Source organism: Montipora foliosa, chromosome 3 (assembly GCF_036669935.1).
Source record: "Montipora foliosa isolate CH-2021 chromosome 3, ASM3666993v2, whole genome shotgun sequence".
NCBI classification, from domain to species: domain Eukaryota; kingdom Metazoa; phylum Cnidaria; class Anthozoa; order Scleractinia; family Acroporidae; genus Montipora; species Montipora foliosa.
The window spans coordinates 55,121,013-55,147,412 of NC_090871.1; the positions used below are offsets into that span (position 1 = coordinate 55,121,013).

General features: G+C 40.9%; 1 protein-coding gene across 6 annotated transcripts in view; it reads right to left on the minus strand.

The window, feature by feature from the left end:
- LOC137997681 (protein NLRC3-like) overlaps positions 1 to 26,400 on the minus strand; it is a 102,694-nt gene that overhangs the window by 44,643 nt on the left and 31,651 nt on the right. For 4 of the 6 annotated variants that reach the window (XM_068843825.1, XM_068843823.1, XM_068843824.1 and 1 more), the window contains 4 exons: positions 24,399 to 25,655; positions 22,771 to 22,830; positions 22,001 to 22,084; positions 21,835 to 21,894 (listed from right to left, as the gene is read on the minus strand). In XM_068843825.1, coding sequence (XP_068699926.1) covers positions 21,835 to 21,894; positions 22,001 to 22,084; positions 22,771 to 22,830; positions 24,399 to 25,587 — 1,393 coding nt within the window. In that variant the 5' untranslated portion in view covers positions 25,588 to 25,655. Of the gene's footprint in view, positions 1 to 15,034; positions 20,103 to 20,923; positions 20,996 to 21,834; positions 21,895 to 22,000; positions 22,085 to 22,770; positions 22,831 to 24,398; positions 25,656 to 26,400 lie in introns of those variants that run through there. The other 2 variants (XM_068843827.1, XM_068843828.1) reach the window with 2 other exon arrangements.

Consider the following 26,400-nt stretch of genomic DNA (forward strand, 5'->3'; position numbering starts at 1 on the left):
TAAGAACAAAAAGTTCTCAAAACAAATATTAATTTGAAAACAAACCATTTCTTAAAATGCACTTCTCATTTTTAGAAATCCGCTCTTAATTCAAGATCACTTCCAGTCATTTCAAGAAAAATGTTCTTATTTTAAGAAAAACCCTCCGAGTTCTTAATTTAAGGATAAATTCCTATTGTTAGAATTTGCTATTCACCTCCGAGCAATTCGCGCGAAATTTGCGCCCGAAAATGATGTAAGCTTTGCCGGAATAAATGAGTAAAATCATATTTTTATGCTATATTATCTCACTCTTTTAGTATATGCGAAAACAACTATTCACCTCAGTGTCGGTGGCTAGTTAACAACCATTCACCGAAGTGGAGGTGGCTAGCGGTGGATATTTACCGAGCTGCGAGGCTGCGAGGTAAATATCCAACGCTAGCCACCGACACTGAGGTGAATAGTTGTTTTCGTATATACTAAAAGAGTGAGATAATACACACCACAAAAAACTAATTTGGATGTTTTCTTCACTTGTCACGGATGCAAATTGGGACGCCATTTTTTCCTGAGTTGCTCGGAGGTAAATAGCACAGGATATCCGGAGTTTGACGAGCCAATTAGCGCGCGAGTTCAACGCTATCTACTGTTTTAGTATATACTAATGGCGGATATCTACCTCGTCGCTTCGCGGCTCGGTAAATATCCACCACTAGCCACCTCCACTCCGGTGAATAGTTGCTAATTATAATTCAACACATTGATACACTGCCCAAATATGGTCATAAAGCTCTCGGCGGATGTAGGTTTCGAAGAGACTAACACATACTGTGTATTTTTCCTTTCGATACACCCATCCGAAAAATTGGTTTTTGCCCTGAGCGGGACTCGAACCCACGTCTCCCTGATTACTAGTCGGGCATGCTAAGCCACTACACCATCAAGGCCACCACGCTGGCAACGCAGCAGATTAATGGGGCGACTTTAGCAACGTGGGTGATCCCAGGGCCCAACTTTTCTTCACTTGAGTGTATATCTTTGCCTCTATAACCCCAGACAGGGCTTAGAACACAAGTGAGAGATTTCGAGGCAATGAAAGGTATAGACTACGAAGAGACTAACACATACTGTGTATTTTTCCTTTCGATACACCCATCCGAAAAATTGGTTTTTGCCCTGAGCGGGACTCGAACCCACGTCTCCCTGATTACTAGTCGGGCATGCTAAGCCACTACACCATCAAGGCCACCACGCTGGCAACGCAGCAGATTAATGGGGCGACTTTAGCAACGTGGGTGATCCCAGGGCCCAACTTTTCTTCACCTGACTGTATATCTTTGCCTCTATAACCCCAGACAGGGCTTAGAACACAAGTGAGAGATTTCGAGGCAATGAAAGGTATAGACTACGAAGAGACTAACACATACTGTGTATTTTTCCTTTCGATACACCCATCCGAAAAATTGGTTTTTGCCCTGAGCGGGACTCGAACCCACGTCTCCCTGATTACTAGTCGGGCATGCTAAGCCACTACACCATCAAGGCCACCACGCTGGCAACGCAGCAGATTAATGGGGCGACTTTAGCAACGTGGGTGATCCCAGGGCCCAGCTTTTCTTCACTTGAGTGTATATCTTTGCCTCTATAACCCCAGACAGGGCTTAGAACACAAGTGAGAGATTTCGAGGCAATGAAAGGTATAGACTACGAAGAGACTAACACATACTGTGTATTTTTCCTTTCGATACACCCATCCGAAAAATTGGTTTTTGCCCTGAGCGGGACTCGAACCCACGTCTCCCTGATTACTAGTCGGGCAAAAAATACACAGTATGTATTAGTCTCTTCGTAGTCTATACCTTTCATTGCCTCGAAATCTCTCACTTGTGTTCTAAGCCCTGTCTGGGGTTATAGAGGCAAAGATATACACTCAAGTGAAGAAAAGTTGGGCCCTGGGATCACCCACGTTGCTAAAGTCGCCCCATTAATCTGCTGCGTTGCCAGCGTGGTGGCCTTGATGGTGTAGTGGCTTAGCATGCCCGACTAGTAATCAGGGAGACGTGGGTTCGAGTCCCGCTCAGGGCAAAAACCAATTTTTCGGATGGGTGTATCGAAAGGAAAAATACACAGTATGTGTTAGTCTCTTCGTAGTCTATACCTTTCATTGCCTCGAAATCTCTCACTTGTGGGATGTAGGTTTACATCACGTCTATTCGGCAATGGTTGTAGATTTCGCAAGAGAATTTGAAAATGACGGACGGGCGCCGCTTTCCTTCTTTCTTCAAACTGTGCTTTTATTTATTATCAATGTGTTGAATTATAAAACAGTTATAGATCTCAAACTTGCGTGATATCGCCTAATTTTAGCCGACGAAGCGTTCTGCCTCGTCGGCTAAGTATTAGGCGATATCACGCTCGCTTTCGCGCTATAACTGTTAACTATTCACCTCCGAGCAATTCGGGCAGAATTTGCGTCCGAAAATGTTGTAAGCTTTGCAGAAAACTAAAATCATCTTTTGGTTGAACTCGCGCACTAATTGGTTCGTCAAACTCCGGATATCCTGTGCTATTTACCTCTGAGCAACTCAGGAAAAAATGGCGTCCCGATTTGCATCCGTCACAAGTGAAGAAAACATCCAAATTAGTTTTTTGTGGTGTATATTATCTCACTCTTTTAGTATATACTAAAACAACTATTCACCTCAGTGTCGGTGGCTGGTGGTTGATATTTACCTGGCCGCTTCGCAGCTCGGTAAATATCCACCACAAGCCACCTCCACTTCGGTGAATAGTTTCTACATTGTAATTATTACCTGCATGTGTACTCAAAAAGGCAGCATTTACATAAAAGGGCTAAAAAAAAACAAGAACTGCTAATTAAATGGAATTGTGAACGAAAAGAGACAACAGCTACCAATATCGATTTGTGAAGAACGACTGTGGACAAATAAGGGACAGATATGTTTGCCATTTTGCTTTCAGGTTTTCTCAGTTTGGTTTCTTCATAGATGCACCTTAGACTATACCATCCGCCTCAAACTGACCTCAAATGCAGTCAGTATGAGAGACAAGAGGCATGTGGGATGCTGGAAATGAGGGAATAGGTAGTGAGGTACTGTATTTATTCGATTAAGCGCTCACCCCCCACCCCCCAAAAAAAATTAACTTAAAAAAAAAAAAAGATGAAGAAAAGTCTTACCCGGCGGTTTTACTCTTCTTGAATAGCTGAATGAAGAAGAGATTTTCCAAGAACAGCTAAAACTACTCATGGAAAACACAGATCCGAATAAAAATATCGAACTCTCTGTTTGCCATCGTAGACCTTTTCGGAAAAACTGTACCATTCAACATCCATTACCCAGATTAGTGTATGTTAATATTTCTTGATGCAGCATGAACATATTTAAGACTCAGTACTTGCAATCCCGTGCAGAGCTTTTAGCATGCGTCATGCACAGCATGGAGGAATGAAAAGTGTCTTTTTAGGTGTAAACCTCCTATGTATTTAAACAAAGCAAGAACGAAAGACACGATTTGGTCTAGGGATGATTTTTTTGCTCAGCCGGTTTAGTTCACTTGGTGTGAACACGGCATCAATCGTTGGTGACGATTACTACATACAAACCACTAGTTCTTGTTAATGCATACTAAGACAAACCTTTTCACCAAGTTTCAGGGAGGCTTTCTGGTGGAAGGTAGACGTTAAATGGAGATTTGCAGCGTTATTACTTTGCTGGTGTCTTGAAGCAAGCGTATTTTTATTCTTCTTACTTTCCGGCTTACTAAAGGGAGCGGAGAACAAGAAAGAAAAGAGGGTTCGTTGGCTTACCAGTCACACAAATGCTTTCGAAATTCTCCGTTTACATGTCAGCGAAAGCGAAGCGAGTTATTTTAAATCCGCAATTGCGTTTGTGTTACTTTTTCACCCACTTTACACACACTCTTAAGGGGATTTCGCAAGTGTTTAAGTCGTTTTCAAACGTTTTCAAAAGTCTACGTTTCACTTGACCTCATACTAAACAGAGGGTTTCGTATTCGTTTCGCCCGTGCTGAACAAAAATGCGTTCGTTTTGGTCGGTTCTGTTATTCAAAGTTTCCCTGCTATCAGTTGTCTCTTTTCTTTTTGCTTCCACTGGGCTGACGAGTACGGGAAAAGATACCTCTGCCATTGGTCGAAACTCACCCTGATCCATCCGCTGTCCACAACCTTGGACGGCACTTTTCAAGCCGCACGCCCAATGATAAGTTTGCTGACTGCGACTTGATCCCGCTGTGTCCCGCTTATTCCTTTACAGTAATTCCACTGTTGTTAAGTGAGCCCACACAACATGAGGTATCATGTGAGGATTCGGTCGCTAAGTAACCGCCGCGCATGCTCAATTCAGTGAGTTTCGACCCATGGCAGAGGTCTCTTTTTTCGTACTCGTCAGCACAGCGAACGTAAAAAGAAAAGATTCCCTTTTCTAGCAGGGAATTCAAAGGCTGCAGATTGTCGAAAAAATGTGTCGAGAAAGCTAGTGTAAAGAAGAAAACGTTTATCTACCTCAAGCAACTTGGTTCTTGGGTTTAAGTTTTCGCTGAAAACCGCACGGCTATAAATTTCTCCGTGTTTTTGTCAACTCGTTTTCGAGTGTTTTATTGACAATGACTTCACTGATTTTAATTGGTAAATTAGCTCCTTATTGTTTTTGTTCTTTAATAGTTTCGCGCCCGAGGGATTCCTAGTTTACGAGTGAAATCGTCTGCCTTTCAGACAGACTAAAATGTATAAGTGCCGCTCTTAGGAGGAAAGGGGCATTATCATGGGAATCTGACCATATATTTATTAAATCAATTTTCTGTGACTTTGATTAAATTTGAAATAAAAAAGGAGTCACACTAAGTTATTCCGGAGTTCGTCTAAGATGGAAGGGAAAAACTTGAAAACGTCGGACCGACGTTCTCAAGTTGGCATTCATTTTAATCTTGGCTAAGCGTAACCTAAAACAATTAAGAATGGTTTCTGTCAGCTAAAATAGCAGTTTTGAAGAAAATTTGGTCATTAATTTCGTTTGCCATCAGTAAACAGGTCTCCTTTGCTTTCCAGATTTTTGCGAACAATTCATGACACTACCCCTGTATAAGGGAACATATTTTGTCAGTGGACCAAGATGTTGATTTCGCCCCTGTGGGGTTCCCTGTTGAAGAGTTAAAATCGTAAAATCGTCTAGCTTTCTGACGAGTTATATCATTTCCCTAGCCAAACGCGAGCCCGAGTCAACCACGAGTCACGAGCGCTAGCCAACCTCGAGTCAAGCCCAAATGTTCCCTTTTTTTTTTTTCATTTTTGAGTTTCATGGCCACAGAAACGCATTGAAAATTTTGTAGAAGTATACTCACCAGTTTTGTACAATATGTCATTATTTTTTCAATGCCGATTGCAAGAGTTAAGCTTAAGTTTAATTCCTGCATACCTCGATGTCCATTAATTTTCCTCACGGATTCCGACCTTTGTTAATTACACACAACTGATGCAGAAGTTCCATTTCAACGACACACTGTGAAAATTGATGTGGAATAAAAATATTCATAGCATTTCGTCCCACTCGAGCGCCATCCTGTGTTTCATACACAGAGTACCCATACAAGAAATGTGAGATCCCAACCAATTCTCTCCGCGGGCAAATTGATGGACGACATGTTTTTAATCTTTAATCTTTTAATAAGTATACTCCTAAAACAGAATAACTATACTAGGAGTTTTAAAACAAAAGCTGAATATATAAATAGTTATAAAATACATATAAACATGCAATAAAATTTGCCTATTAAAAATAAAGTAAAAATAAAGTAATTTACATGCTTGAAATTATGGCCTTGAATTCATCTAATGAATTAGGAGTTAAAGCTAAAGGTAAACTGTTCCAGGTTCTTATAGTTCTAGGGTAAAAAGAATATTTATAAGTATCATTTAGTGTCGCAAGTTGGCAAAATGGTGCACAATTAGGAAGACTAGAGGCTCTTGTATTACAAGATACTTCAGGTGGTAAGGAAATACCAACAAGCCCTGCGTAAATCTTATAAAACATAAGCACTTGGTTAGTCAGTCTACGATGTTTCAAGGAGTCCCATCCCAGGGCTTTGATTAATGGAGAGCCGTGACATGGCTGAAACGCGAATAATCGTTGTAAACAATCTGACTGCGCGACGTTGGACCATCGCTATCTTATCGATGTTACACTGCCTGTAAGGGTTCCTTACGCAACTGGCATACTCCAGTTTAGGGCGTACAAGTGTAAGATACGCTGTGCTCTTAACCTCTGGAGTACAACCAGATAAGACTCGTCTTAGAAGACCAAGGGTTGAATTCGCCGAATCTTACAAATAATATCACAATGTTTGTTCCAGGATAAATTATCAGAAATAGATATCCCCAGGTAAGTTGCAGAAGAGACTCTTGAGATAAGCTTATCGTCCAAGGTATAATTAAAATTGACAGGTATTCTCTTGCAGGTTATCCCTAGATGGTAGCACTTAGTTACGTTGAAGGTAAGTTGCCAACTCTTTGACCAAAGGAAAAGACGATGAAGATCTTGTTGGAGAACTAGACAGTCCAGATGGGTAACTACCTCTCTGTATAATACACAGTCATCCGCAAATAGACGTAGATTTGATTGAACAGAGCATGAAATATCATTGATGAACAAAATGAACAGCACCGGTCCCAAGACAGAACCCTAGGGGGACTCCAGATACCACAGGTCTCCATGAGGAGAGAACTCCATTGACTGAAACATTCTCTGTGCGGTTGGACAGAAAAGTTTTAATCCAACGAAGAATTTTACCTCTAATTTCATAAAAATCAAGTTTGGCAAGCAAACGTTCATGGGGCGCAGTGTCAAATGCCTTGGAAAAATCCAACAAGATCACATCAGTTTGACGACAAAGATTGATGCCTTTGGCCCAGTCGTGTACTGCAGAGATAAGCTGTGTCTCGCAAGAAAACTTCTTTCTAAAGCCATGTTGTTCATCAATAAGAATATTATTCAATGAGAGGTGTTTGGACATGTGACTTAGAATAATGTGTTCCATTATCTTGCAGCAGATACAAGTTTGAGAAAGTGGGCGATAATTTGCTGGGTCAGACTAAGTCTTGTTACCTTTCTTAAAAATTGTTTCTGTAGAACACAATTTTATCCAAGTAATCATGTGCAACGTATTTCTTCCTTGTGTACGGGTTTTATGGGGAAAGTTGTCCAAGAACCTTGAAGCACAGCATTGCCGTGAATGGAGATATTATCAGTGGCAGCCAGGGTTTTGGGTTCTATCACACCTACAGTAAGTACGTTTTGTAACAATTGGCGAAACTCCTTCATGGCGAGCATATTTCATGGCAAATTATTTCTACAAGCGTTTAATTGCTTTTCTGTGGCCATAAAACTGAAAAATGGAAAAAATCCAACATTTGGGCTTGACTCAAGGTTGACTGAGGTTGGCTCGTGGCTCGTGGTTGACTCGGGCTCGCGTTTGGCGAAGGAAATGATACAACTCGCTTTCTGACAGACTCAAAACTTTAAGTGCTGCCCTTATGACGGAAAGAGATTTATCTAATTTTTTGTGACGCTCTCGACGTCTACACTATAAATTACATCCAAACGTTATTTGATTTGTCGTAAGGTAGCTACAACTAACAATTTAAATATTCGTAACCTGTTTCAGATCCTTGTAACAGTCGATACCAACCCTGGCCAGCCGAGAAAAATGTCACAGTAGTGAATCAGAGATAAAGACCTTGAATTACGAGGTGAGGCCCATTCTTTTAAAATCATTGTAATCGTTCTAATTGTTTGTTGTTATTTTCTTTTCCCGCGTGGTTGTTTGTCTGTCCAAGCAACTGAAAAGCGCACCTGGCTATGCCAATGTGATAGCAAGCGACCTGTTTGGTTAAGATCTTTTCCGGACCAACACACGTGGTCTCATATAACCAAGGGGACATTTCTTCACTCATGTTCTTTTTTGTTTGATGTTGTCCTTCAGTAGCATTTTAAATGAAACTGGAAAAAGTTCAGTTGAGGCCCTTACACTTCTGTAAAATTGATATTAAAATCGTTTAATCTGCAACCTGCACTTTACAACCCCCCGGTTTACCAAATCAAGTGTAACAACTGCAACTACACTACATCAGGAGCACTACACGCTTTATCCACGATCGTGTAAGAGAAAACCTGAACAATGATAACTCCTCCGTGAAGAAACACATTTCAAAGTGCCAAAACAAAGTCTAAAAAGACATCGAAATCAAAACCATTGTACTAGAAAACGACCCCGCAAATCTACGACTTTTGGAAGCGTTTTACATACGAAACTACAAACCTACCCTCAACTCCCGAGGGGAATGCAGCGAATTCGCGGATCTCTTATTCTAATAATTATTTTAACATATCTAGAGACTCTGTACTTTTACACTCGCCCATTAGATCATACCATTCGTTTTATTAATATTTGTACCTTATTATTTATCTCATGCATTTTACCCCCCCCCCCCCTCCCCCACATTCTTTCGCTCTTCTCACGTTTTTACTTTACATCTGTACATAAATAAGCCTTACGCGGAATATTTTTCGTATCCCTGATGATGCCGTAGATCGGCGAAAGCTTGGATTTTTAAACGATTTTAATTTAAATTTTACAACAGTGTAAGGCCTCAATTAAACTTTTGCCAGTTTTTTTTTTTGTTTGTTTGCTTGGTTTTTGTTTGAAGTAATCCTCGCAATCCAGCAGTGAAGGTTTTGCGTCATTAGACAACACGTATATTAAAACGTACAATTTAAATAGTCTGACGCTTGAACTACCCACAACAAGATAAAACGGTTTCAGCACGCATTTTGGTACGTGTAAAGTACGCCTCTTGATTTCCCTCTTGCGACTTTCATTTGAATATGAATTCTTGTCAGAGTCAATGATCGAGACGATGACCCAGGCATGTTCCGGGGAAATTTTCGATTCATTCCCGGAGCCAGCCCGTGAAGACATTTAAAAACCATTAATCTCTCTGTGTGAATTTACTGCTAGTGAGCAAAATGTCTTCCGCTAAGAGGCTCCAACATCAGCATCATAACGAGGCTCGATATACGCCACTTTCTTGCGTCTGGTCTTCGGTCCTTGCCGAGAGATACTCGACGAGGAATGAAGATCGGGACCCTTCCCAACGGCTGGTAATCGAGCCTACATCATAACTTGAAAATGTCAAAACACGAATGCTTGTCCTGTACTCCACAGTCACCCCATAGTGTGTTAAAGTAGTCAAATTGAGGGTGAATTACAGCGGGGTTAGGGTAATTTCAGATTGGCTAGAGGTGGCCTTAACCTTTTTATAAAAACGTTTACGGGAGTCAGCAGTTTGAGAGGTCCTTTGGCAAAGGTGGGTAAGACAGTGGAATACTAGAGTGCAAACAATATATGTGAAATTGAGTAATGCTAACTAGGCCATCTCAGTGACAAAGCCTATGAATGGCTGCGAGGCTACCGGTGACCTTGTATTGAGACCGCGACCACACGTATCCGGATACATTTAGGTTAGTTCTTTTGTTTACACTTATGCAAAGTAATCGAGGATTGCATTAAAGATATAAGGAACTGGTTTATTGAAGGACGGCTGTTACTCAATGATCATAAAACTGAATTTTTAGTTATTGGAACAATGGTGTATTTTTAGTATTAGGTTTTATAGGTAGTTCTTATGATTCTTTATAGTTACTGTATTTTAACATATATTTCTACCAACATATTTCCCCCCTCCCTCCCTACTACATAAATAAGGAACGGTCCCTAACGTGCATCAATTTTTTTGTGTTCGAGTTAAAATATTAGCGGTACAAATAAAATTATATTGTATTCAAAGTGATGTTTAGAGGAGGAAAAAACTTGCCGCACCAGCTAATGAAATCTCTTTCTCTTTCAGTCTCACAGTCTTTTGGCATCAAGTCGTGTGCGTTCTCCTCCGTTGAAGATAGCTGCTCAGACTCGGTCAACGAGGAGCCTTTAAAACAGGTGAGAGAATACAAGGTTGATTCGATAGATTATCAAGAAAGACCGTGTATTTCCTCTAAAATGATGCAAAACAAGTATGCCAAAAAACATGGAACGTGTTTCTAAGTGCCGTGCAGCCCAAATAGAAGCAATTAAGGTAGGTAAGCACAATGGACACAGACAAGAAATCAAACCAATCAGAACGGGAGGCTGGTACGTGAGGCCGGCGCTAAGGAAACGCGGGAAAACGCGTGTGAGCTTCTGATTGCTCAACAAGCTGATAAGAGATTTTCGTTTACCAATGACTGAGCGTAGCCGAACGAAAACCTTGTCAATGGCATAATATTTCTCAAAAATTGAACCAAAGAATTTACAAATGCGTCCGTCGAGTTTGTTATCTTGCTGTTTCTTCACGTTAAAAGGCAGAGAAAAAGAGCCTGCCCGTGTCTCTTAGAATTTCGAATGTTGCTTGCGTTGCTTGTCTGATGTCGCGCTTTGCTAGCTGTCGATAATTAGCCAATCATAGCACACCGAAAGTAATTTTGGATGTAAACAGTACGTCACCTTTTGAGTAGGTGTTTTACCAATGGCTGAGGAAAAAACTCCGAAAAAAGGAAATCTAAAGGAAGGATGCCTTCGCTGATCAGTGATAACGCTTTGTAGCGGACAGACAACTAAACACGGTAACATGTCGTTCTCGTTCCATTTCGAATACAACGACAAACAGTTAGGAAAATCAGACTTTTCCTGACTCCTGTGGGTAACAGCTAGAACGTCGTTTTCTTCCAGCACAGAAGCCATTGAATCGCGTTTCTCGACTTTTAAAGTTACGATAAAACTGAGATGTATCCCGGTGGAAATAGTGGATAATCGTTAAAACCTAAATCATACTTGCTTCTTGAGCAAAAACAAACATGATATGCTTTCCAGTGAAACTAATTTTCTATTGTTTCCATAGAACCCTCCAATAAATAAGGCCAAGCACACAAGACTCGGATCAGACAAACTATCCACAAAGAAAAAGTGGTTTCCATTGCCCAGCAAAAAGGAAGCAAGATTTGCTCGGACTGCAAGGACGTTCTTGCTCATTTTAAGCTTATTACTGAACTTTTATTTTCTTATTTTGTTCACCGAATGGCCGGCACGACTTTTTGCTCTATAAAGGAAGATTTAGTTGATTGTCTAAGAAAACGGTAAAGTTTCGTCGAAATTGTCTTTTACCAAGAAACAAAGCTGTCGAGCGAGTACTGAAACGAACAATGTGACGCTAGAACGAAACAATTTCTATGGTTCTGTGATGAGACCCTGCCGTCTGCCTTCACTGCAACCGAAAATCTTTCTCGGAATCCGTCTTTTTCCACATTAACAAGCTGAAGATAGCGGAGTCATGCAGAAGATCACGTTATTTCTCGTCTGAAAAAAATCCTTCCAGAATCAAACGCCAGAGAACCGACACGCCAGAGCTCTTTTGCTTCTCCAAAATGAACACGCAGGGGTCCGTTTTTGAAAGGTCCCGAAGCTTTTCGAGCGCATTTCAGATGCCATTGAAGCATTCTCTTCAAATGGAAGAAGCTTAAGGCATAAAAAAACCTCGGGTGCCTTTTAACTAGTATAAGGACCATGTAACAGAATAGATTTTTCAAGTACGCGCATGGTCGTTTCACCAAAGGCATTTTCCGTATATTCGAGAAACAGGACGTTACCTACAGGCCCGATGTGAGGACACTTTGAATTACATTAAGCAAGGGAAAGGTTCTTGAGAGGGAAGATTGAAAGCCACCATGTAAAGGATTTCCATTTACCAAGGGATACGACAAACGAAAGAGAGAAGTGATCCTCATGAACACTTATCTGGACAATTAAACCAATTGTCTCTATTTGACACCTGAAAAATTAAGGTGGCTCCGACGGGATTTGAACCCATGACCCTCTGCGATGCCGATACAGTGCTCTGCCAACTGAGAAATGACTGAAGTCACTCAATTTAGAGCCACCTGAATTTTCAAGGTTTCTATCAGGAGACAATTGCTTAAATTGTCCGGATAAGTGAGAGGATCACTTCCCTCTTTAGTCTATAACCCGTACTTCAAATGTACTTTCATTTACAATACAATACAATAGGGAAGATATCGTTGACGTCACATATTGTCATTAATGTGCCAACCAGATCCTCATTGGCTGTCGAAACAAAAGGTTTTTTGTTCCTGTGGCAGGCAAATTTGAATAACAAAAGAAATGATTGTAAACATATATCTTTCCTATACAATACAATACAATACAATACAATACAATACAATAATTTATTTAACCACGTTATCGTTTAAGGGCACAAGTGCTCGTTCAAAATACGAACGTGCATTAAATCTACAATTATAATATCTAGTATATATAAAAAGAGTAAGCTAATTGCAGCTGAATTGATCTTAGCTTAACATTATCGGCCAGCTTGACTTTAACTGGAAGTTTATTCCACAGTTGAGCGCACTTGTAGGCAAAAATTAAGATTAAATTTGGGAACGCAAAGATTAATACCATTTCCTCTTAAATTGTAAGACGTTTCTCTTATGCTAAAAAAGTGTCCAATGTATTTCGGCCTTGTATTCCCAATGCATTTAAATAACAGGATCAGAGATTGCTGCTTTTTCCTACGCTCTGAAGTGTCCAACTTGCATCTATTTACGAGTTCTTGGTAAGACAATGATATCCCGGTGCCCTGTCAGTGTCCTTAATATATAATGATTGGCGTCTTCGATTTTATTGGCCTGGACGTTCCCCACCCCTGACAGGAGGGGACTACAATATTGTAGATGTGGTAAATTGAGAGATTTGTATAATGCTGGCATAACGTCCATAGGTACAAAACCATAGTTCTCCTACGGGCGCTGGTCTTCGCATACGCCTTTTTTAGCTGACTGGAATATGCTCTCTAAAGTTTAACAGGCTATCAAGTTGCACGCCCAGGATTCTAATAGAGGGAAGTTTAGTAACGCCAGAACCATTCAAAGTTAAGTCAAGATCGTACTAGTCTTGCAAGGACTGATCGGAATGGCTTGCGTCTTGGCATTGTTTATCAACAAATAGTCTGCATCGAACCACTCCGACAAGGTGCTGAGACCCTGGTTCACAACAAAGTGCGGGGCAATGGGCGAGACATCTGATGCATACAGAGTCGTTTCATCACCGTATAATCTCAAAGACACGTCCGGGACCGCGTAATTCCAGTCATCAATAAATATATTAAACAACAGTGTCCCGAGGAGGTACCCCCGTGGAAGCCCCGCCCTCAACTTTGAATAACTTGAGAACGCACCGTGCAAACAAACCCTTAATTACAGATACGATACAATAACAAACTCTTAATTTCAGATACGATACAATAACAAACTCTTAATTTCAGATACGATACAATAACAAACTCTTAATTTCAGATACGATAAAGATACTGGAAAACTAAGGGGTAGATAGTGGGGTAAGAGTGTCTGCTATAAGAGACAATTTCTTACGGACGTTCGCGCCCATTGCTACTGCGCATTTTTTCACGCATGTCACGCATACGTCATGCATCGCAGACCACGAAGGTAACCACGATGCTAAAGGTGCAAACATTTTTCACAAGAATGGAACGTGAAAGCATGTGGCATTATGGGATAGCTGTGGACCCAGGTCTTCTCTGAAATGTCACGCAATGGCGTGACAGTGCGAAAAGACAATCGCTTTGAGAACTTCGCAGCGATTTTACTCTCTTGAATGCTCGGAGACCTCCAGTTTTCTTTCCGTAGATCACTTCCTTTTCTGATTTTGTCTATTTTAACAAAAAACAAAAAAAATCTGTAGGTAAGAAGTTACAAATATTTCGCCTTTTATGCTCTCGTGCGACCGAAGTTTTCTTTCTTAGATTAATATGTATCGTTTTTCAAGGTCTATATTACCTCAGAAAAAGACATCAGCTGCAAACGTTTGTTTAGTTGTATTAGTTATGTTGAATTGAGTACGTTTACCTGATCTAAAATTCACGATTGTAGCTTTTTTATTGCTGACAGTTGTAAGCAAAGATCGTCTTAAAATAACGCAAGCTTCTAAAAGTGCACCTCATGATCTCGAAAACGAGCACGGTGACCCCCCCCTTTTAATGCGTGGCAAGTTTTTAAAAAATCTGTACGTGGGAACGTTTAGGGCGCGAACGTCCTTAAATTGTCCAGATCAATGAGAGGATCACTTCTCTCTTTCGTCTTTAACCCGCACTTCAAATATACATTCATTTCAGATACGATAAAGATACTTGGAGACTAAGGGGTAGATAGTGGGGTAAGGGTGTCTATGATAAGAGACAATTGCTTAAATTGTACAGATAAGTGTGAGGATCACTTCTCTTTTTCGTCTTTAACCCGCACTTCAAATATACATTCATTTCAGATACGATAAAGATACTTGGAGACTAAGGGGTAGATAGTGGGGTAAGGGTGTCTACTATAAGAGACAATTGCTTAAATTGTACAGATAAGTGTGAGGATCACTTCTCTTTTTCGTCTTTAACCCGCACTTCAAATATACATTCATTTCAGATACGATAAAGATACTTGGAGACTAAGGGGTACATAGTGGGGTAAGGGCTCAGTCTTTGACTCCCAGCAGTAATCAGCACGTAAATTCTCCTCATAATCTCAATAAAATCTCTGTCAAACAGGTATTGACAAAGAAGAGAATTATCAGCTTAACAGATGTGATTTAACACCAAATTCTCATGACTACTCAACAAAGAAAGCTATGGTACTAGTTAGGAGAATGAACGTTTCGATCTTGGGAATAAAAGGGTTAACAAAGGAAATAGAAGAAGACAAGAAAACGTTTTCTTTTTCGTCTTTAAGAAAGTCTCCTTACCCTAACAACCTGACCGTGGGGATGAACGTTTTGGTTCCTTACTGTAACTGACAGTATGAGCCTTGAACTCGGGTTGAAAGATGTTTCTATGGTAATCCTCAGGTAAGAGCATATCAGGACCCTCTTAAACTCGCTGCTCCCGATAAGTAGAATAAACCTATCAAACTCTATTGTTAAATTGATTTAATTCGTAAACAAAACACACTCTATTTACACAAAGCAAAGTAATGAAGAAACTTCATTGATAAGACCTTTGTAAAATTGCATTAAAAGGATACCACTAGGATTGTTTGTTTCGCCTTGAAAACGCAGGAATATATAGATATCGCTTACGCAGAATAAAAACACCATTTAAGCGAACACCTTGATAAATTACTTTATAAGGATGTTGTCAGATTTGTTGAACCTGAATGTGAAAAGCTGCAGCAATCATCGCAGCTTAATAGACCTAACAACATTAATGTACATATTAGTGCATCAATTAAAGCACTGAATAGGCCTTTTTCGATATATTAAAATTAAGCTTGAAAGAGAGATTTAGAGGATAAAGACAAAGGAAAGTAAATGATAATTATGTAAATATTTTTCACATTCATTCCATACTGTTTCGATTTTTTTTTGTTCTCACTGCCTCAATAACAAGCTGAATATTTGATATTTGGAAAATGGCCTATTGAAACTAGCATTTGCCTTAAATAGTTGCCACTAAAATTCATTTGTTATTAACAAGTGAATAAATTTATTTTACAAGAATCTTGTCAGATTACTGAACCTGAATGTGAAAAGCCGCAGCATTCTTTGATATCATTACAGTAACGTCTAAACAGCATTCACGTACAGACACATTCTTAGACTATGTTTACACTAGGGGAAAAGTTTACATTCAAATCTCTCGGAGTTTATAATGCATTTACATGTTAATGTAGCATTCACATTTAAATAATATAAAAATACTTGGAACAAAACGTTTTATTCTGAAAGGATCTCAATTGGGCTAAACAATGAGTTTGCCAATTTGGTCTATTTTAAAAAAGAGACAAAAATGTGGTGCAACGAAACTGGCGCTTTCAGCATTTGACCGGCTTGAGTTCTATGTGAAATTGAAGTACATTAAAAAAGGCAACTGACGGAAGTCATAAAAAGTCATGGGATTGCGCGCCTGCTGTCTATCATCTATGCGGACATCTTGAGTAGCACATCTTCCTTTCTCTTTTATGTAAAATGTCTTAAAGCCGTACTATGACCAAAAACTCAATTCTTCTTTTTCTTTGTATTTCAAAACTACGTTAACACTAAGTGACCCAAGTTTTAAGCTTTGATTTCAAAGTTTTAACTGACATTTTCCTATTAAATGGTTCTGCCATTACTAACTTTAAATTCTTGAGAGAGCTGGATCGAGGAGAAAATGACGTCAAAGACTCACAAGTGACAGTGCGTGTGTACGTGGCTGACTTGATATGCAGCAGGGGAGTTTCGTGCTTTCAGACTTTAAACTCGTGTTTTGCATATATGATAAACTGCATTTACGCGCTGAAACGTTTAACTAGTCAGTAAATGAAGTCACTTACCCCCAGATCCAACCCTCTAATGTCCAATCGGTCAGTTTTGAACGTAAGTAATGGCGGATCACAAAAAATCCAAACATTTGGCCAGTCAAGTGTTCAGCAAACACACTTTCAAAATCCGAAGGAAAAAAGACTCGACTGTGTTTTTTTATCAGAGTAACACTTTAACTGAAACATATCTCAAGGGACAAAATGGGTGTATTTCTATGTATGTAAGCCCTTCATTTCTCGTGACGCACTAGCAAGAAAGTGACTTTTAACCTTTCAATGCATGCTAAACCAACGAACAAGGAGTGAGGAGGTGAAGTGAAATAGTCGTCAAATTCAACAACAACAGCGTGAACTCTAAAAGATAATATGGACCTTGAGCTGACGACAACGGCTACAAGAACGCCATAAATTTGCATATTTAGCGAGCAAAAACAATAGCTTTGCACGCCCTGCACGTGCGCTTTACATCTTGATACATTTCTTTGCCGTTCTCGTCTTGACTACGACGTGAAATGTTCAAATTTGAGGTCATGTAGAGGATACTTCGCCCACATTGTAGGACGTGCAGGAGACTGAATAATCGCGAAAGACTTATGATAGATAGAGCCATGTTATATTTTGAAGTGACGTTTTTGTCGACCGTCGCCGTCGTAGATCTTAAATTCCATAATTATATTTTTAGTCAACCTTCTCGTACCCGTTGTCGTCATCCTTGCTTAACGTCACTAATATTGTGAGTCATGATCCTGTTGGCGTCGATGTAAACACTAAACCGTTAGGATGAAGATCACGCTCATCACAGAAACGGACATTTCATGTTAAAGTCTTCAATAAAGCGAGGAGTATCATAGGAGTAAAAAGTAGTAAGGGAGGTGTTTACTGCGAGGGCCTGGGAAAGTGAAGAAGCACCCGCATCACCAATGGAGTCGTCAAACAAATACAAAGTAGTAAGGGAGGTGTTTACTACGAGGGCCTGGGAAAGTGAAGAAGCACCCGCATCACCAATGGAGTTGTCAAACAAATACAAAGCAGTGAGGGAGGTGTTTACTGCGAGGGCCTGGGAAAGTGAAAAAGCACCCTCAGGACCAATGGAGTTCCCAAACGAATTCAAAGTAGTAAGGGAGGTGTTTACTGCGAGGGCCTGGGAAAGTGAAGTAGCACCCTCAGCACCAATGGAGTTGTGAGACAAATCCAAAGTAGTAAGGGAGGTGTTTACTGCGAGGGCCTGGGAAAGTGATGTAGCACCCTCAGCACCAATGGAGTTGTCAGACAAATTCAAGGTAGTAAGGGAGGTGTTTACTGCGAGGGCCTGGGAAAGTGAAGTAGCACCCTCAGCACCAATGGAGTTGTGAGACAAATCCAAAGTAGTAAGGGAGGTGTTTACTGCGAAGGCCTGGGAAAGTGATGTAGCACCCTCAGCACCAATGGAGTTGTGAGACAAATCCAAAGTAGTAAGGGAGGTGTTTACTGCGAGGGCCTGGGAAAGTGATGTAGCACCCTCAGCACCAATGGAGTTGTGAGACAAATCCAAAGTAGTAAGGGAGGTGTATACTGCGAGGGCCTGGGAAAGTAATGTAGCAACCTCAGCACCAATGGAGTTGTGAGACAAATCCAAAGTAGTAAGGGAGGTGTTTACTGCGAGGGCCTGGGAAAGTGATGTAGCACCCTCATCACCAATGGAGGTCCCAGACAAATTCAAAGTAGTAAGGGAGGTGTTTACTGCGAGGGCCTGGGAAAGTGATGTAGCACCCTCAGCACCAATGGAGTTGCGAGACAAATTCAAAGTAGTAAGGGAGGTGTTTACTGCGAGGGCCTGGGAAAGTGATGTAGCACCCTCAGCACCAATGGAGTTGCGAGACAAATTCAAAGTAGTAAGGGAGGTGTTTACTGCGAGGGCCTGGGAAAGTGATGTAGCACCCTCATCACCAATGGAGGTCCCAGACAAATTCAAAGTAGTAAGGGAGGTGTTTACTGCGAGGGCCTGGGAAAGTGAAGCAGCATCCTCAGGACCAATGGAGTTCCACGACAAATTCAAAGTAGTAAGGGAGGTGTTTACTGCGAGGGCCTGGGAAAGTGATGTAGCACCCTCATGACGAATAAACTTCCGAGACAAATTCAAAGTAGTAAGGGAGGTGTTTACTGCGAGGGCCTGGAAAAAGGCAGCAATGCTCGGACGTGAGTATATTCGAATTTCCGTCAAATCAAGAATTTTGCCAAAGGTATAAGCTAATTTAGTATACAGGTTTTCGGAGCAAGTTTTACATTCTCCTATGACATCTAAAGCCATGTTCAGGTACAATTGCGCGGCATCCGGAGATCTCCGGCCTCTGACATTTACAAGTGATGCAAAACCACTCACAATCGACACTGCCGTTTCCTCGGATTGGGATGCTATGATTCCACTCATGAACATGAAAACTTGATTTAGCTCATGAAAATATCTTTCGTCGGTCAGAACTGACTTCTGTTCAATTGCTCCATCCAGGATGGAAAACGCAAGATGTACACCAGAGAAGAATTCTTGAAAACTCTTGTGAAAGAAGCTATAACGGAAACCAGGCGTTCTCTTGCTAGCGCCAGCCTGGATGGAGAGAAAGCCAAATTTAATGAACAGACTATCCGTGAAATTCCCTTCGACGTCTTCGAAATGCTGTTCTCCTTTAAAAAGAGATTCTTGCGCCATTTTTCCTAGGGTCATCAGTTCCTTCTTGTAAACTATTAGAAGGTCTTTACCACTGCTTGGTAAGTGGTTCTTCATTTCGTATCGCCTCAAAACGAAGAGAACGATCTCTACGTACAGCTGTGTTCTGTTGTTTGGTAGAATGCCACCATAACCTTCGAAAAGCACACAGAGCAGAAGTATATTTAAAGGGTTTTTAGTTAGTTCATTTAAATTCTCTTTAGTGTGCTCATAATAATAATACAGATCATCCGGATGCCACAGTACATTTATCAGGTTCTCTCCCATTTGCACTGCGTGTCGAAAATACTTCCTTATAAAACACTCCGCATCACTTCTCGTAAATCCAACAATCTCCAACAGTGTGTCCGAGTAAGGCCTTACTTTAATTCCTGCTTCGTGACGAGAAGTAAGAACAATGTGACAACCAGGGAGCAGCTTTCTTTGAACAAGACTAAAGTACACAGCCAATTTTTGAGGGTCTGCCTCATCTAACCCATCGAGCACTAACAGGACTTTAGAAGGGTTTTCTCGCACGAAACGGAAAAACGTTTCTTTCAACTCTGGGTCAATTTCTTCCGGCAGAATTTGATTGTCAATAGCTTCCCAGATGCTAGAATCAATTTCACGACATCTGAGGAGCAGGAGCACCTCTACTTTTGGGAAAGACTCGTCCCATTCGCAGTCTTGTTTGGTTGCCCAATCATATGCCAGCTTTTGACAGTAGGTCGTCTTTCCCATGCCGGGTTCACCCTCAAGCAGTACAATCCGTGGATGTTGGCAATCTTCGTGTGATGTAAAAATACTTGTCATGTTGGTGATTTCTTTCGTCAGCGTTCCGCGTGTCTTTTCTTTTGCGACTATCTTAAGTCTAGTGAAAATGTTCTCTAGTTGGAAGCTGAACCCTTCACACCAAGGAACTGGGCAAACCACCCCTTCACACTTTTGGTAAATTTGTCTTATGGATTCTATGATATCACTTTGACATGAAGAACTAGCTGCAAAAACAAACAAACACCAAGAAAATAGGGTCAATTTAGAAGTTGATTGACTCAGAGTTACTAGCTTTTCCTTTTTTCAGGAGTGAGAGACGTTTCCAATTTCAAAGCGAAAATCCATCCCCTCCTTCTGGTAGACTATTCTTGGCTTACCAATTTCCTAGCTAATCCGTATTCACATTAAGATTCATTATTCACACGAAAAAAGTGTGCGAGTCAAGTTTCGTGAAGAAAATTGCGAGAATGTACTGACGCAAATATATTTGCTGAAAAGCTGGCGGGTCAGAAAATGACTATCACAAGATAAATTTGATCCTGTGAGTTAATTTAGAGGTGTCAGTGGTATGCAAGCCCTCTTGGCTGATTTTCCTACGTATCGCCGCTTTACAAGTCATTTCTGGTACACACACAAGCAGAGTTTCTAAATGAACCTGTTGTCCTATCCACGTTTGTTTTCATACAAAAATTCCCACATAATGTTTTCTGCCGGCGTGCATAAGTGTTAGGCTTGCATATCACAGTGCCTAGAGGTAAGAACTAAAACAAGCACGAGTTAACATAAAACCAACACAATATTACAGGAATAATAATATATTCAAATTGAAATGCAGTGACAATTATAATGAAGTAACAAATCCACTTGAAAACCACGTTGGGCAGAGCAAAAAAGCTCATATGTAAAAATTGCTCATTTTTGCGTAACACATTTTACTGCAATATTTTGGACATATTGATTTTTAAGATCGTATGATTTTTTTCGCCTCGTCGATTTCCAACATGGTCAAATTGCCTCTATCGCACTTATTTAAGGTCACATATACCTTTCATTCGATGAGAAGCCAGGGAAGAAGATGGAGAGCTTTCACTTGTAAATAGGACCTGACGTTCTTCATCTGTCAAAATCACATAACAAACCATACATGACTGAAGGTTGGCATTCGCATAAACGGCGCACACGATACGAGCTCATTTGAATCGTTATCTCACTTCAGTTTTTGCCGTAATAGCAAAAGGTCACAGAAAAGATTAAGATGCTCACTCGAGCAGTGGTGGCGCAGTGGTGGCACAAGGATGGTACAGGGGTGGCACAGGGATGGCACAGGGATGGTACACGGCTGGTGCAGGGGTGAAAGGACTCGCCTCCCACCAATGTGGCCGAGGTTCGATTCTCGGTCCCGGCGTCATATGCGGGTTTAGTTTGTTGGTGGTTATCTCCTTGCTCCCAGTGGTTTTTCTCAAGTACTCCGGTATTCTCCTCTCCAGAAAAACCAACACTGCCAAATTCCAGTTTGATCCGGAATGCACGGACACATGTTAAACGAGCTCCTGAGCGCTCTTAAGGTGTTCCGTGAGTAAACAAATTACAATTGCAATTATTTACAAAAAAATAATACAAAGTACTACTTAGGTCGGTAATTATATTTTTGATATTGGAAAGGTTATCATAATTTGAATTCAGGCAATGCTCATGGTGTCCCCCGCATCCAACTGAGGTTATCTGTGTCTTCAAGTGTACGCAAAGTTTAGGCTCATGACGCCAGAAAGGCCAAATAAAGAAAGCGCTGTCACGGTAACGTCTAGAAACTAAACTAATCTCCCGGGAATTGAACGTTGCATCTTTTGTTCAGTTAAAGAAACCAAGGCACCTTATCACGTGAGTAAACAGGCTCTATTCGAGAATTGTTCTTCCAACAGCCGCTTTGTACTTGTGAAAGTCCTAATTATTCCTTACCGGACTTTCTCTTTAATTTTCCTTGTGCTTCTGATGGCATCTGGGGCTCGCAGGAAGCATCTGTCGAAATAAATGAAGGCGAACAATACGTGAGTCTTTCAGAGTTACAAAAAAACATGGTCAAATTGAATCCAACATGGTCAAATTCCTGTAAGGTCATTTATACCTTCTCTTCGATGAGAAGCCACAGAAGAAGATGGGAAGCCTTTACTTGTAAATAGGAGATGAGTTTGTTCCTTGGCAGAAACATCTGTAAAAGTCAAATACAACAAACCATACATTACTTTACAGTAAGTTGGAATTCGCATAAATGATAAACGGCATACACAATACGAGCTTATTTGAAGCTTAATCTCATTATTTCTGGCTCAACAACTCTTACCAGCAGCGAGCCATTTGATTGACCCTTTTTGGAATTCTCCTAGCTAGACAGCAGGCACCTAAACTATCTACTGTTAGTAACTAACACAACACATAAAAAGAACGTGTCTAGGTTTCGTTGTTTGGCAGACGCAAGACTGCACAAGCAGTATCCACAGTGTACATCAACACATTTCGCGCAGTGATCTCATGGTTAGTGTGCTCGACTCCAGATCGAGCGGTCCGGGTTCGGGTCCTGGCCGGGGACATTGTGTTGTGTTCTTGGGCAAGACACTTTACTCTCACGGTGCATTTCTCTTCCCAGGTTTATAAATGGGTACGGGCGAATTTATGCTCGGGGTAACCCTGCGATGGACTGGCTTCCTCTCCAGGGGGGAGTAAAAATACTCCTAATGCTACGGAAACCGGAGATAAGCGCCGGCCTAATGGGCCTTCTAGGCTCGTAGCAAACTTTACCTTACATCAACAATTGCAGGAAAATCTTAATTCAAAGAACTCTTCTGTCAGCTAAATTTAGAGTCAGAGTAAGATTTGCTTCGGTTTACATGACTTTACCTGCGTGTTCCTTAGACTCTTCCTCTTCTTCTCGTGCTTTCTTTGGTGAAAGGCCATGATCTGTAAATATTTGAAAGCAGAAATTTGAAACACCCGCAATCTTGGATAAACTATTGGGAAAAATTCTGACGTGAAAATCCTTGAATATGCACTCTCAATTTTGTCCCCACTCTACCCTATAACAATGTTGATAATGTGGTGAAAACTACCGTGCAACCCTTTTGCCGTTTCTTAGCCAACATTGGATTAGGGGTAGAAGGGAAAGTATGCAGAAGTTAATCTTTTCTTACACAGACAAACGAGGGAATGACCATTTTTCAGTGCTGTGTCACATTTCCCACCTAATTTTGTCCAAGATTGTTGGTGGGAGGTAGAATTCAATTTCTTCCTTAAAAACAGAAGGTCACAGGAAAGATTCAGATGCTCACTTGAAATAATCCAAAGAGCTACTGGGGTCGATAATTATATTTTTTACATTGGAAAGGTTGTCATAATTTAAATTCAGGGAATGCGCATGGTGGCCCCCATATCCATCAGTGGTTATCAGTGTCTTCAAGTGTACAGAAGGCATAGGAAAATGACATCATAAAGACCAAATAAGGAAACTAATCCCCCGGGAAACGAACTCTCCTTTTTTTAGCAAAAACACAAGATAGCGGTGACGTTGTCTTATTTACTGGGTTAGGATTTCGAGTTGGATTTTCAAGTTCGATTTTTTAGTTGGTCAGTGCAAAATCCTAACTGCAGACCGTGGGTAAAATGGAGACGAGACTAAGGTTATAATGTAGGGAAAGCCCAAACCCTTCAGAAGTGCTAACTGTTAAGCCTAAATATTGTTTTATGCGTAATTAGGCCTAAGGTTAGCACTTCCTAACAATACGTGAATCGCTCACAGCTAAGAAAAAAGATATGACTATCAAGAAAATAAGGATATGATACTGAATTCGACTGCATTTATCTTTCTATTCAGCCTTGTAAGAGTTCAGTATCAGTGAATTATATTTTTAGTTGCCTTTTCCATCATATTTTGAGTTAATGAAGCTGCCCTTCGCAGTTTTATGTCTATATGATCGTCAGGCGGCTAACCAACTTTCTACAATCCTGGTCACAAGTGTTGGGGCAGTTCACGGCAGATGTCTTCACAGGTAGCCTTTCTTAAGACCAAGGCCGAGTAGGCCCGTCTGGCCCCCTCCCCCTTGTCAACGTTGATAAAAATCTTAAAAAAAAAAGCCTTTACAATAGCTTCAGAAGAGCCACGTTTCAAGAATTATTCGCCTCCTAGAACAGTATTCTACAACTTAATTGACTATAAGATAGATATTCACGTCTTATTCCAATAATAACGATTTTTCAGCAATCACGTTCGATTCCAATCCCCTTTCTCCTCGTTAACCACACCCGATATAGTCTTTCAGAATAGCTTCGTTTTCTTTCAACATTGCTTGGGGAAAGGGGGGTCAATTATACTTGCTTCTATTCATCTTTTTCTAAAAGGTCAATAACGTAGTTGAATCGTGGGTTCTAGAGCGCCAAAGGGGAGGTGTCCCAACAACTTATGGCTAGGATTGCAGATTTCGATGTGAATCGATTTTTATATAAAGGGATTGAAATACATTGTTAGTTCATACCATTACGCGAGTCGATCATCTTTTTGAGAAGACCTTTGCACTGCTCAGACCAGCTATATTTCGTTCCATAGGAGTCCCGCAAAGCCTTAGCCTCACCGAGCCTTGTCTGCCTGTTCTTGTTCCAGATGTCCTTGATAGCTGCTGTCCACGCATTGGGATCCTCAGAGTCAATGACAAAAGAAGAACCAAATGGTACATTGCCCAGGGCTTCTCCAAATCCCGAGTTCTTGCTGACGATCACAGGTAGCCCAGCTGACAGAGCCTCCAGACCTGCCAAACCAAATCCTTCTGTTCTAGAAGGCATGAGTACAAGATCCACCTCAGAGAATAATTCCTTTAAGCTTTCTCGGCTTTTCATATAGCCTCTCACCCTAAGGCGATTTTTAGGAACACCGCATTTAAGCAATCGATTGGCGATCTCCTCATGTTTTCCATCGGCTGCTCCGACAAAAACAAGATGAGTGTCAGGTAATGACGCAACAGATCTTGCTGCAATGTCAAACCCTTTCAACTCGAAGTCTTCAGCATCTCCACGACCGAACACCAGGACACTGCGTTGTTTTCTTTCCTCAGGAACTTGTTGAACACTGACAAATTCATTAAAAATACCAGGAGTGAAGTCAAAAACATCTTGATCCTTTTCACAACAGCGAAGATATTTGCGAAAGGCCTCTGCCAGCTTGGGCCCGACTCCTATGACGAAATTAGCCATCTTGCACAGTTCTACTTCGACATTGTGCTTTTCCTCGCCCCTTGAGATTGGATTCTCGTAACATTTGAACATGCCTAGTCCCTCGGGGTCAGTGTGTACTACTTGAAACCATACGCATTTGTGATGGTCACGAATAACTTGTGCTTGACGACCGAGTTTCACACCATGACCAACAATTACATCAATCTCCAAATGTGTTGGGGGAAAGCTAAGCCAATCCATTTCTTCAAACCCAGGCCGTGGTGTTGCCTCGAGAATCTTTATGCCATGGCTGAGAGCTACCTTCCTATCCTCCTCAGAGCATTTAGGTAAAAAGTATGTGATTTGGAGTTCTGGGAATTTGGCCAGCTGTATGGCCAACTCTCTGTTGATTGTGGAAAGTCCGCCTTTACTGGATCCCCACTCAGAAGCCAACATGGTGACTTGAAGTTTGTTAGAGCCATGTTCTTGAAATTGCTGCGAGAAGAATGACCCCATAGTTACGTGTGGTGGTAACGCTGATGCATTGGGCTGATGAACCTTGAGCCAGGGCTAATTCTGTGTCCCTAACACACATAGACAAAAGAAATTACCAGACACATTAATTTTATTATAGTGTACAAGAGAGTTGAGAATGACGAGAATGGCTCAAGGAAAGGCAGTTTCTTAATAACAACTCCGGGGAACAAGTGGTTTTAGTGTTGAGCAATGGACAACCGACGTTAAAATAACTAACACTTGTGTGTAAAGATAATATGGACAATTAGGGGAAGGAGATGCTAAATAATTCGTGAAAGCCATCATCGCGTAGGGCTGGTTATTTTGTGGGGGAGATCTCCAAGAGAATACGTAAAACAGTATTTCCATACCTTTACTATTTATCATTTATAAACTTTTACAAGAGATCATGTCCACAAACCAGGCAGCCTAGAACCCCCCCCCCCCCCCTTTTTAGGCTTGTGTTTTCTTCTCTAAATTTGTGAACTGTCTTCTCAAGGTGGCTCAATCCAGCTCAACCCAGCTCCACCAATTTCAAGAGAATGTCAGTCTTATGTGAAGGATTCACTTTACAACACCTCTTCAGGCACCGCAATGTTATGGTATCACATGAAACACCAATGTTTTCATAACAAGATGCGCTGTCATTGTAATATATAATAGGTAAACATAGCAACAGGAAAGTCATCTAAAAACTCTATAAAAATTGTTTCAATTTAGCCTGCTAATTTAATGGGGTCATGAAGTTCGATGAGATACTAATATTTAAAGACAAAACATAGGGAGTTTATTGATGGATCAGATGTAATGCTA